The sequence below is a fragment of the Oryzias latipes genome, chromosome 20 (genome assembly GCF_002234675.1).
Source record: "Oryzias latipes chromosome 20, ASM223467v1".
Lineage (NCBI taxonomy): Eukaryota > Metazoa > Chordata > Actinopteri > Beloniformes > Adrianichthyidae > Oryzias > Oryzias latipes.
Genome location: NC_019878.2, coordinates 14,654,294 through 14,668,190, shown reverse-complemented (window position 1 = coordinate 14,668,190; position 13,897 = coordinate 14,654,294). Strand labels below are relative to the sequence as shown.

Genomic DNA, 13,897 nt, shown 5'->3' with positions numbered 1-13,897 from the left:
TGTTTGTGTACATGCTGCCAGATGACAATCCAGAGTATGATCCTAAATGGAAACTTTTAGTCTTGCTCTGAACATGGACTAAAAGCTTGAACTCTTTACAAGAGACTTGAAGTTGAGTCATAGCACTGTCACTTAAGATCTTCTTCCTTGAAACCTTTTGCAGCTCATCCAAGTTGCTTATCAGTCTGAGTGGGTCAGGATTCAGTCCACACTTGTAACCTCCCACATACCTGCAAATGGTTGGCTCATTAAAGGGACATAAAGAAGAGAAAGAGTGAAATGCCCCTCCTCTTGTAATCCCCCATTGAGTTACTGGATGTGGTCGTACTGGAGTTTTGGCTGTCTTTGGAACTAATGACAGGTCAGCCTCGTAAGCAGTTTTCAGCATGTACTTGTATTGTTTCGCTGATTCCTCTTTCCAACCCTCTGTCTGCTCTGTCAAGAATCTGACAGTACTTTGACTATTGAATGAAAATAATGAATTCTGCATCTCTCAGACTGATGAACGCTCTTGGATGAATGGCAAAAGCAAGAAGGAAAAAGAGTTTGTTTTCAAGAAAGAAGACTTTAAGACCAGGCACTAAGACTCAACTATAAGACTTCACCTGGAGGAAAGAGATCCTTCACCAACATATGTGCAGGAGAGGTTATTTGTCTCTGTGAGTGTGTTTGGGCTGTACCTGAATGCTGATGCTGCGGTTGTGGCGGGACATGTTGAGGCTGTGCGGCTGTCCGTTGGCCAGGTTACGCTGATCCACCTCTATCGAAAACGGCTCTTTTAGACCTCCGAGGCTGTAACGCACCTGCAGTGAACCTGAAGACGCAAAATTATTTTTCTTGGTCAAGTTTTAACCCTTTAACACCAGGGGGGTATTCCAGAAGGAATGTTTAAACCATCCTGACTTTAACCCTGAACTCTGGCTGAAATCCGCCTAAACTTGCTTACTCTGGGTAAAAGACCGGATATGAGTTGGCGTAATTACGCTCGACTTGGTAACCCTGGGTTAATGCGCATGCACAGAAAATACATAAAGGCATGATCAATGGATCGCCGATTTCTGGAGTCACCATGAAACACGTAGAGAAAAAAAGAGAGCGCTATACTCCAGTGAGACGGAGTGGGAGATTTTAATGACGCCATATGAAGATTATACGTCCATCAAAAAAGTAGCACGGCTGCATCATCAAAAGAAAGAGTTTCTTCTTGGAGAAAAAAAACGTACAAAGTAAATGCATGAGGTTCTATCTCATTTCTATTTTCATTGTGACGCATATTTATACATATATATATGTTTATATATAAAACGTATCAAACTTGAATGAATAACTTCAATTGGTAACAATATCATGAATCTGACTTAACTTCAGTTCTTGCAACATGTTTAAGCACTAGTGGTGCTTAATAATCTCATCATCTTCTTCCTCCCTCTCACTCATGGTGCAGAAAGAATTAAACATAACAGGACAAATAACTAGGCAATACACAGAAAAACAGCTACAACTAAACACATTTGGTCAAAAACCCACACTTAAACCCAAATCCGTCCAGACAGGCAAAGGGAATGATATCCCACAATTCCTTGCACTGCCAATCTAACAGCAGGACCACAGTTACAGTTAACTGAAGTAAATTATTAAGTTAGATCAATGTCAAAAGTTTATCTTTACAACATCGATACGTGGTCTTATCACCCTCTCACGGTGGAAAAAGTATCAGAGGTTTTTCATTCAAGAAGTCATCTTCAAATGGACTCCTTCACCTCTCTGAAACCAACTAACCTTCAACTAAACCTGCTCCAGACCAGGTTATGTTTAGAGAATGAGTTGCTATGGCAACTTGACATACCCTGAAACATACCTCCATTTTTGGAACAGAAAGCTGAGGTTATCCGCTTCCTAAGCCTCAAACATAACCTGGTTTTTGCTGGTCGCTGAAGCTCTGAAGTAAAAGGGTTAATATTGCCATCAAAACTTTGTGAAATAAGTATTTTCTTCAGGCTTTCAGTGCAGCTATTCAGTAATATTTTAGAAATATACACGAGTATTGACATACCTGTGCAGCTCTTACCGTTCTGCTTCAGCACCACAGCCATGTAATCCTGCGTCTTTGAGCTGATGTACACGAGGACAGCCGGGGCGCTGGATGTACTAAAACTGAATGCCAGTTCCTCCTTGGTGAGATCGACCTCATGTGGCGTTAACTGCTTTGTTAGAGCCTTTGAATCCTTACTGGCCCCTGCAACCACTTCAGGCAGGAAGTTGTACTTCACAAGTGTTCCAGCCTCAAAGAACCCCCCGATGTCTGGGTGAAACAACAAAGCAAACAAATCTAAATAACAGAAAGGAATGAGCGGAAAACATTCAAAGCACACCACTGCACCTGGGTCTGCACCTATAAAAACCAGCAAGGAGGGAATTCAAGGAAGAAGGAAAGGCACCTTGAATCATAAGCAAGCTGCAGGGAGCCACTTCCAACCCCACACATGCAGAGTCACAAATGGGTAAGCATAAAATATGACCGGGAGGAGAGAAGCACACACACAGATGTGACTGCGTTCAGAAAGTGTACTAAAGTAGGTGTTAAATTGCTGTTCTTCAGCATCTGAAGCCAAACAATACACCATTTACCAGTATATTAAGAATCTTAATAGCATATTTCAATCTTTCCAGGGGGCTTATTGATTCTCATAATCAAATCTTGAGAAGATATAAGCTTTTTTTCCCCCTACAACCAACCTTTGTTATGCTCCTTGTTTATGTGTGAGTGTGTATGTATTTACAGACTATGCATGTCAGTTATAGAGGAGATGAAGGAATAACATGCATGAAATAAAGAAAATGGTTTCGGAATGTGGAAACAATGGGGTTAGTGTTTTTTTTTTGGGTTAATTTCCGGATGTTTGATAAGCTTGCAGTGGAAGGACTTAATAATTAGTGATTTTTAACTGCAAATATTCCAACTGTTGTGTCTTTTATAGTTTAACTCAGAAGTCTGCAACCTTCAACACTTAAAGAGCCATTCACATCTATTGAATGGAGCAGTCACCATTACAGTGCAAAAAACAAAATCTAACAAAGTATTATATTTAAAAAAGAAAAAGGAATTTTTTTTTTTTGCCTTATAATCAGGCATCCTTTATGTATGAATTCTGGTTGTGCTTACTGATCTCCATTCGATTTTCTGTGGTACACAGAGCTCAAAAGTCTGTTTAAATGTTTTAGTCTGACTTTGGTAACTTACAAAGCCACACCACTTCATGGCTTGTTGGTGCATTATGGGTACTGTAGTCAGGAGCCTCACTGTTTGTGAATGAGTTTAATAAAGTTTGACTTATCTCACTGTTTTGTTTTGCCTGATGCACCTTGTTGTCGAAAAATTGTTACCTTTTATCATTTAAAACATTTTTTTATATGTCTTAGACCAGACATTCACAATGAACGGATAAAAGAGCCATATGTGGCCCCGGAGTCTGTTTAATCAATTCTTGCCAACATACCCATGCAGGTAGACGGTACTTTGATATTTGGCTTGCTGTAACTTCAAAGATAAAGTTGTGCGAAAATGAGCTTTTCCTTAATTTCCAAATAAAAAGTTGAGGTGTTTTGGAAAAAAAAAAACTATCGAAAACTTTTTATTCAGAACTGTGAGGTTTGAGTATCTGCCTCTGCCCTGTTCAATAGAAAGAGACCCTACAACTTTAGTGGTAAAGCAGTTTTCCAGAAGTATCAAAAGGAAAACTGCAGCTCTTCATTCACATTTATGTTTATTTTACTCTATGATTTCCTCCTGACTGCACAAGTAATACATATATATATATATATATATATATATTCTTTTGCATGTGTTCACATGTGCACTGCCGCCATGTGACCTCTGAAGGGCAGATAGGCAAACAAAATGAGAGTATAATAAAAGCACTGCAGGCTCCCATGAGCAGAGTGTAAATATAGATACAATGGAAATGCACTATGCAGTTACGGCAAACTTCATGCATTTTTCACTTGCAGGGAGGATGAGGAAAGAGGGGTGGATTATGGATTGAGAAGGGGGACAGATCTGGAAGAGGAGAAAAAAACGAAAAAGTGCAAAAAAAACCCACATATGCGTAAGAGAAAAAAAAAAAAAAATTTAAAGGAGGGGAAAAGACAAAGCAATTGCCAGGAGGGAGGCGCAACAAAAGAATGCAAGTGTGCGGATAGAAGAGGATGATGAAAAAAATCAAAGGAGGGACAAACAATGAAAAGGAAAGTCACATGGCATACACAAAAAAACAATCAGACACAAGGGTGTGCTCTCCCCCTTCCACCGTTTCTGGGATGCACACATGAATAAAATCTGCGCTCATCACACAGTATAGGCTAATCTTTGTTCTTCAAATCCGGAAATGCCTGATTGGTTGTGACAGGATTTCTAGGAGGTCTTTTTATGTCTTACACCAGCACATCAACCCACATTTCCACTCTCAGATGCAAACAGGCACACACAAGCTTTTACACAAAGATACACACTCTGCTGTTCTGTCATCTTGTCACCCTCCTGCCAAGAGCACCAGGGAAAAACACCATTCAACTTTAGGAAACAAATTAATTCACGTGTCGCAGATCAGCTCTGACTGGGAGCAAGCAGAACGCCTCTGACAGTGTTGCTGCTTTTTCCCCCTGGAGTATTTTATGAAAACTTGTTCTGGGAAGTCAAACTTTAATAGGGTTTATAATGAAACCCAGTGAAACAAACATCATATTTTAGCAATATGCAATAGTGCACAAACAGAACTGCAGCAACAATCCTTGTCAGTGATTTTCAAAAAGCTGTTAACTTCTAGCTGGAGTCACTTTCACTTTATTTTTTTCTTTTGTTTGAACCCTCAGTTGTGCTTTTCTCACTGTATCAGTATTCAGCAAGAGCTGCCTTTGTTCAGGAAGAATTGGTGGTTAAGCACAACACCACTCGTTTGGTGTCTTTTATCGTGAACCCAAACAGTTTGAAATGACGACTCCAGGCAATCGCAAAGCACAGCATAAAAGTCACAGTGGCCTGTTTGGCAATGACGCCTGTTGAGGCACAAATGTTCCAGCAGTATTACTGTGCTGTTGGAATAAGGCATTGCCTATTGAGACTCCGAATAATAAAATCACTCACAAACAGGGTGGTAAAAATCTTTCTCAATGGTTTGTGACTTTCATTGGAAGGTTGGGTTAAAGACTGTCATCGTAAATGGCATCAACACACAATATAGAGAGGTGTTTATAATCCTGGAAGTGTAGCCTTTGTTTTTCACTGAAAATTATTTTTAAACACCTCTTACCTCTTGTGCAGAATGGGCCGTCGTAGGCAGTTGCAGTGCAGTCGCACAAATAGCCGTTATACCTCTCCATGCATTTTCCTCCATTCCGGCAATACATCCCAAAGCTGGTACAGTGGCCTTGACAACCAGGCTCGACCCCGGGCGTAACCTTGGCCCTTTCCTCCAAGTCGAGAGTAATGCCGTTCATTCGGAGGGCTCTGATACAACCCAGGAACCCTCTTTGTCCCCCTGCAGCACCTAAGGAGTAGGTGATTCAGACAATAAAGAGCTAACATATAGTATTTCATAAAGAACAACTGCAGGAAGAGACAAGTGGAATGGGAAAAAAAGAGGAGCCAGCCTCAAAGAAGCCATTCTGAATGCAAAAATACCCTCTTTTTAAATCTTTTTCAGAAATGTTAATATCCTGATGCCTAAAGGAAGCCAGTGATGTGCTAATCGTTCCGACTGCAGCAGCGCACTTGAAACAACCTTCAAGATGTTTGACTTCTTTGCTAATTAGAGCAGCCTAATGAACACAGTTCCTTAATGAAGATCTCACAAGCAAACAAATGCTAATGGGTGCATGAATCCATGTAAACTACATGTTATGGACAAACATCTAAAACGTACCACACACATCCTACCTGATTTAAAACAGTCAATATGCACATTAATGGTTAGCCTTGGGGTGTCGATAGCCATTTTTGCAAAGTGCTTCCATTGTCATTCTGGTCTTGCACCATTACAGTCTAACTACCCATTAACTTGGACAAGGTGGAGGGTGTTGAGTAGATGAATGTGCACTGGAATGAGTAAAGCAATAAACACACTCATAAACATACACCTACAGCTATGGATCTGAAGGCGCCTAACATCGGCCTGATGGGGGACAGATAAGGCTGCAGCGTACAAAAATTCACATCATCAACCGACGTCAGGGGACATTTTGGAAGGTACAACCTCTGTGGTCTCTTACTGTGGTTCACAGAGCTCTTCACTTAACCAAATCTGAAAGGAAATTGTAGCACATCCTTATGCTTCAACTAAAAAGTAAGTAAAAGACTAAACCACCTTTGCAAACATAATAAGGTTCCACATAAATAGTAATTCATAAATCAGGATGCAGGAGGTCTTTCGCCTGCTTTATGTGCTTTTCAGCCACATAAAGAAATTGATTCTTAGTAGACCTCTTAATTAATCTATTTTGTCCCACTGATTGACTGGAGGTTTCTGCCACCTGTTTACGCAGGACTAATTCAGTCTCTGATTAAACGGACAGCAGGCTTTAATGCCTGCAGAGACCAAGGCAGGCACGTAGACACCAACACATAATGACACACAGGTGCAAACCGCTTCTGCACAGCTCATAAATGTTCCGTAATAAAGCTTGACAAGGAGTGACTGGAGAAAGAACTGCCTTATCACAGGCATAGATCATCCTGCTGGAAATTATTGGAGCAGGGCACAACATAAAAGTGTGATAAATCCAGAAAAATATATATTAAAAAAATTAATTAGTAGAAAATTTAAATATATTTAATCAGAGCCAATGGTTCTACTAATGATACCCTATTATGAATATTGTAGTTTAATGATCTCTTCACTTGCAAAGCTCATAGTAATATCGGGTCAGTTTCTAAAGCTTTCTGTGATAATTGGAGCTTTCGTGAGGTTACTACATAAGTTGCTCCCTGTAAGAAGATTATTAAAAACAACAGTAGCATACAGACTCAAGAGCACATAAACAAACATAAAAAGAAATGCATTAGCTAAGGGAATATAAAACAAACTGATCAGAAGACAAAAAATTGAGGACATTTTGACAACATCAGCAGCTAGGATCTATTAAAATTGGCTGACCTTCTTCTAACTGGAAAGGGCAAAAGGTGGAGATATTATGGTTTGCAGCACAATAATCAGCATTTAAATTCATCAGACAGATAGAAACTCCTTGGTAGTAAATGATATATATGATGATATATATATATATATATATATATATATATATATATAGGTTGAATGAATTTAACTCAATTACTTGTTACCAATTGAAGTAATTCATTTAAGTTGGATACGTTATATATATTTCTTTTACTGATCTTCGGCTATTTAGTTTAGCCTCAAACTGTGACCAGAATGTGACTTTCCTTTGTGTTTAAGCATTTCTGATAGATTATGAACACAAAAAGCGTCTTTTTTTCCTTCAACTGAATGTTACCTACTGTCTTGGCAGGTGAGCGATGCTGGTTTCGCTGGAACACGAGTCGCAGACATGCAGAAACGAGCAACAAGCACGGAATGCAAAAGAAAGACAACAGAATCACAAGAGAACAAAGCATGCAAACCAAAACATGAACTAATTAATAAAAATAAAGTTAAAACAACCATTGGCGTGATGGTGGGAAATCCAAGAACAGATGGTAGTGAGATTTATGGCTTTGTGCATGTTTGAAGTGAACTAAGACGCTGAAAGTTAAGAGTGTGAAGTAAATGAAGGCAGGCTGATGGTTTAACATTTACATTCAAGGCAATTAGGGCAAATGAGCCACCCTGAAGTAAACACTAAAGCAATCAAACACTTGACAAGGAGCCTATTGATTGAGAGGTAGTAAAGGAGATGATACACAGTTAAAAATCAAAGAAAGCAAAAGTTAGCTCTTGTCAAACTGGTGAATTTTTTTCCTGCTTGTCACCTTTAAAGTGTAACATCAATAGAAAAAAAATCTGATACTGGGTTAAATGTGCTCCATTGAAAAGCCATATCAAGGTATTCCAGATAAAATCTTGTTGGACCGCTTTGGCTCCTTCTAAATACTTTGATCAAACATGAAGATCTTTATCGAGAGGTTGGACCTGGCAGGATTCCTGCGAGTGTCACAATATCCTAACATAAGGGGCCAAACATGAAAAGGTATTGTGAATTAATCTTTTAAAACTTTTATTTTGACATTTTTTCATTTTAATGAATTGTCAGAAAATAATCAGTGCATGATGAGGTAAAATCAAATTAGCAGCTGCAATGAAATTATGGGATTATATGAGATATAGGGATATGAAGGTTTAAGGCTATTACCGTACATCAGGGATGGCTGATTGGAATTTGCAACAATCAGCTTTTGGCAAAACTTTTTCCATGAGATTATAGGAAGTATGATATCCACCTCAGCACTTTTCCCTCTATCCATAAATCCCTAGAACTATCCAAGCTTCAGAGTTTGGTCTGTGGAGCACTGACAGCTCAGCACAAAAGGCAAAATGAAACAGAAGTGGAATCATATGGAGAAAACCGAAGAGATATTACAGCATTTGAACTTCTGATAGGCTTGAGGCGAGGTGTAGAAAGCCAGAAGGAACAAACCAGATTTTTTTTTTGTTCCCACACCATTAAGGCATAATTCTTCTGTGTGATGACAGATTCATTTTCAAGGAAGGGTTGAGCAGTTATGTTCTTTGTGAAATCTTAAACCAAAGACATACTGTACTAGGAAGAGACTCATTTTTAATAGAATAAAAGCTGGGTCATTAAATGCAACACCATAATTTAGGTGTCCTGGAATAATTCAATTTTCCTAATCTATGGACTTCTGCGTTCACACCAAACTTGATTCGTGTGTCAAATTCGCATCCATTGTCTCCCAAATTTGCTGCTTGACGCTTGTGCAAAAATATGTTCATAAACTTGACAGTCCAGCCGCGTTTGGCAGGAGCTACCCTCATTAGTTTTTTGCCTAATCGCTTTATGAAAGCATTAACTTAATATCTTATTTACAATGCATGAAATACAGAGGCATTGGGATGAATTATTTTGAAGAGCACTACAAAAGCATCAGTAAACACGTCTCCATGTCTGAGTTCATAAGACCATTCACAGATTCTCCCAGTACGGTGAGCTTTACTCCTGCTGCAGTAGCTGCGTATGAATGATTGTTGCTTTCAGCGGTACTTCCGTCTCTGTTAAAATATGTGAGATTGATAATTTGCTGTCTGGCATTAGTCCGAGAAGGGAAAATAAAATAAAAAAAAAAGAATAGAATTAATGGGCCTTTTTTATTATTGTCTCGATGCAAATAGGAGCATGGAGAAGAATCCGATGGTTTTGGACTCGCTGATCGCATCAGAAACACATCATGGGCCAAAGATGTCTCTGTTTGGTTAATGCGATGCGTCTTTTTTGTACTTAGGTATGACGGTCAACCACTGATCAAAACGTCCCTGGATCCCTCTGATGTGGGACTCACGTTCAGCGTGAACACAGCTTTAGAGATATTGTTGTTATTTCTGGTGAGTGTTGTTTATTTCTGGGATAGTCAGACATCATAAAACATCATAAATAAAAATACAGTTATATAGAATACTGGTATAGTCAATAGTTGAATCCAGTAATCTGCATTCCTCATGTAAGGTTGAGTAATTACAGTTTGTCTTTCTGGGTGCTTGTCCTTCACAAAGTCAACACTAAATGTTCAAATTGTAACTGAATGTGTGTGCAGAAGTCAGCGTTCCCTTTCAGGATGTTGTGTGTGTCTTACCCACGTAGAGCTGGCTAAAAAGCTCCAGGCGTGTGTGACCCTGAGCAGGAGCCGGCCGGGACGTCCTGTAAGTCTGATCCAGCAGGAGCACTGCCTCTTTGACATTACGCTCCGCCATCACCTGATGCCACTGGTCGTCGTTGAGAGGTGCAGCTGAATGGACCGTTAGGTCCACGGGTCCATTTCCGACGTCAAAGGAGAAGGAGACTGTCTCCGGGGCTGAGGGAAAACAGAAGCAGAAACACCTGTAGATATCTCCTTTTAAGACCTCTAAAATTATGTTCCATTATTGTCTGCACTAAATTTAGCTTTTATTACAATGGTTAATATCCATTCATTTAGCCAGTGTTGATTTAAATGTTGAAATACAGTTTAGACATGACTAATCCCACAGGCAATCAATTTTGTGCTGAGCACAGATCTCCCCTGATTTGTTTTTGAATAAAAAAATGAGAAAAATAGACAAACACAATGAGTCTCACTTTACTTTGTAATTTCTCTTTGTCTTTCATTTTAGTGAAATTGCTAGATGTCATGTGCTTGATAGAGCTGTGTTCTGGAAGTCCTAAAAAATCTATTTTACTTGGGATTTGGTCTGTGTACAGACCAACAGGGGGCAGTGTTATTCCTTTTCACGGCCATAACAGAACTCAGCCTTCATTGATATTTCTGACTCACTGTGTACTTGTTTGATTGACTTTAGCATCCTCCACAGCCACAGCAAAGTCACAGTTGGAGGGCTTTTCCCCTTATGTATGTAATGTGTCATGACAGAAAACAAATGTGCAAATGTTACTTCTCATTTCCAACTGTTTCTCAGCCTGCCACGGTTAAATAAATAGCCTCCAAAAGCCAGACGCACAAAGACGCACTTTGAATTGTAGCAACACAGCCGAGTTGGGCGTCTTTCATTTTTTGCAGCTGCAAGAAATTTTTAGCTTGCGTTTCTTTGATTGCTCGCCAAAGCTTTACAATGGAAAAATGGAAAAAGCACATTTTTTGCCAGTGGACAAAGCTTAAATTAGAGTCTAACTTCCCTTGAATACTTGATCACGCTTTAGCCTGTTGTGGAAAAGCTGGGCACTCAGGATGATTCCACATCATTGTTACAGGAACCAGACTGCAGCAGCTATAGTGATGATAAATAGAGCTATATTCTGCTAGTTTATTGCAGCTTCATTAGTCACTTTGTTTCTGCAGATAATTCCAAGTTGTGTTCAATGGGGAAATGAACTTTCTTCTTTTGTTTTGCCCAATCAATATGCCATGTTCCTTTTTCTCTATTCATACAACTTTTGTCCAATTATATCTGTTTTATGCAGCTATTTTTCATGTCCTTGGTTATTACATTACAAACTTAGCTCCTTTATTTCTGTTCAGCTGTTCTGCGCTTTCTTCTTCATTTTGTCACTTGCTTTGTCGCTTACTCTGTTATTACACTTCTTTGCCAGTGCATTTTTTGACTAATCTAGAATTATATTACTGTCACGCCAAGCTTTTTAATGAATTTGTTGGTTTCGACATAATGGCAGATAGTTTTTCAAATATTTGTTGAAGTTTTGAACAAGATTTCCTTTAAGTTACTCTGCAATACAGGAAATTAAACCTTTGAATCTCATGTCATAGTTGGTTCACTTGTCTTTCTTGATCAAACTTCTTTTTTTGTTTTGTTTTCTCATTCAATAAAGGTTTCTATGGAGCCCTGGATATGACATAAAAAAAACTTCCCTCAAATTAATAATTTATGGCCACACTTTAATATTTTGCAGCCACAAATGAGCATGTATCAGTAATATGTGGGTGCCAATTAGCATTTTGTGGCCACAAGTTAGCATTTTATTAGGAATTGGGGGGGGGGGCACTTAGCATTTTGTGGGTACAGATTAGCATTTTGCGAGCACAAATTAGTAGTAGGAATAGATGATAATAAAAACTGAATGCAAATCTGTTGCTACAAAAGGCTACATTTGCCAACAAAATGCTAATTTAAGCCCACAATTTACTAATTTGGGCCCAGAAAATACTAATAAAATCCGAAATTGTGCACACAAAAACACCAATTCGTGGCCACAAATTTCAGTGAGCATTGTGGACTTTCTTTCTTTAACTGAGCGGTACCAACAATTTTGTCCACCACTGTATTTTATGAATAAAGCTATTTGCTTTTATGCATGAAAGCACATTTAAGCCCTTTTCTCAGCCTTCAGGACACAAACAATGATGTCTGGATTTAGTCTGCCAGGCTTTAAACAGTCTATCACCAATGACATTGAAAACAGTGCCTTAGCTACACAATAACATTGAATAGTGTCCATTTGTTTCTGGCTTTATTGACATTTTTGTGCTTTTTTCTATTAAGTATAAAGCAAGAAGTTTGTTTTGCAAGTTTCTGCCCGTGGGCAGGCAAAAAAAACCCTGAATTGCCCTCAGAGCACAGACGCTTTCCACGTCTATTTGCACAGCCAAGGTAGATGTCACAGGTGTAAATGTGTGTGAGTGCACATTTGCATTGCTGTGTGAACACGTACTGGTTTGATGGCCCTGAGAAGACTGTGCGTGGCTTTTTTATTTTCACTGTTTGGTTTTGTATTTATCTTTTCATTCAGAGGCCAGGAGAGTCAAGCTCTAAATTGTGCGGCGGCACAGCACAACCAAATGATGATAAATAGTGAAAGAGACTGTGAATGCCTTTGTGTGAAAGATCACTGCGTGTGCTTGAGCGCATATGTGTGCTCGTCCAACGTGAGGTTCAATTTGGCTGTTCTTCATCTATTTTCAGACGGCTGGCAGTGTATTATCTCTTCGATCTCTTTTCTGTTATACTTGCCAATTCTTTGTTGTCAGTTTCATTTGCTTTGTTAGCCTTTCACTGCACACTTATGAACACGGGGCATCTGGAACAGACTGTACCCTTTAAGGGGGAATTTCTATTCAAGCACAAGCCAGACTCCCAGTTCAACACCCAACTAGTGAAAGCTCTGGGAAAACTTGACTTTCTTAAAAGTTGGGCATTAAATTGCATTAAAAAATGCTTCTAAAATAAATCTTTATATAAAAAAATGCATACTGTGTCAAGAACATTGAAAAAAAACAACATCAGTAGGCAAAAGTATATAAAAACACATAAACATAAAAAAAATAACGTTCTGGTTTCAGATAGGCATCTGAAAAAACAAATAAAAAAATTTTGATAACCAAAAGAAAAAAAGAAAAGAAAAAGAAAATTAATATGATTTTGCTAGCCGAAAATTACTTTTTTTTCTGTTGTAAAATTAGCCTAAATACAAAATAACCTCCGGGTATGGGACAGAGTCAGACTTGGATGTAGTGGAGCCGGTTAAGTTGATATTTCAGACAAATTGCGCATTTTGTGGTACAAGCACCAGAAAAAAAAAATCCAAATTGGCAGCCATTCTTAGACACCCACTCCAATAAAAATTGTGTTTCTGGTGTTGTTAACATGTTGTTGTAGCATTTTCCTCATAATGGAAGACATATTTTAAAGAATTTAAGATTAAAACTGCATTTCCAAGTATTTCTTTAAATCGTGGTATATCAGAAGCAGATGAAGAAATCCCATTGGCTCACTAAAGCTTATAGCTGTGACGTAGCAACTAAAATGGGCGGGCCAAGGTCTCCCTGCTCGGCTCAATCTGATACATCTACTTGTAGACTGCTAGATACATGTATGTTTTCATTTTCCTCGTCTGAGCTAGAATCTGGCTTAAAAGTGAATGGCTGAATAGGTCCAATATTGCTCGCCATTTTTGTTGCCCAGCTAATTTTAGCGTGGGGTTGTGAGGGGCTGTAAGCTAGCGGGAGAGAGTGTAAACATGGGGATGTTGGGATATAAGAAGAGGCTTACATCTGGGCCGATGGTTCCACAAATCGGCAAGTTTCTGATGAACTCCTGATGCTCTGCAAAAACGGTGTACTAGAAAACGACACAGTTTTTTTGATTTTACCCAAAAACAACATAATCACTGGGAATGCTTTGAAAATAGATCAAAAGATGATTGAAGTGTGACTTTACAAATGGTTTCCATACTCTTTATTGTTAAAAAAAAGGCAATTTCTGCT

The 13,897-nt window shown here is 38.9% G+C and overlaps 1 protein-coding gene across 4 annotated transcripts in view; it reads right to left on the bottom strand.

Moving 5' to 3' along the window:
* cntnap2 (contactin associated protein like 2) overlaps nt 1-13,897 on the bottom strand; it is a 364,810-nt gene that overhangs the window by 30,221 nt on the left and 320,692 nt on the right. For 2 of the 4 annotated variants that reach the window (XM_020712697.1, XM_011488837.3), the window contains exons 19-23: nt 9,818-10,036; nt 7,511-7,540; nt 5,307-5,543; nt 2,069-2,302; nt 681-814 (exon numbers count right to left, since the gene is read on the bottom strand). In XM_020712697.1, coding sequence (XP_020568356.1) covers nt 681-814; nt 2,069-2,302; nt 5,307-5,543; nt 7,511-7,540; nt 9,818-10,036 — 854 coding nt within the window. The remainder of the gene's footprint in view (nt 1-680; nt 815-2,068; nt 2,303-5,306; nt 5,544-7,510; nt 7,541-9,817; nt 10,037-13,897) is intronic. The other 2 variants (XM_020712695.2, XM_020712696.2) reach the window with 1 other exon arrangement.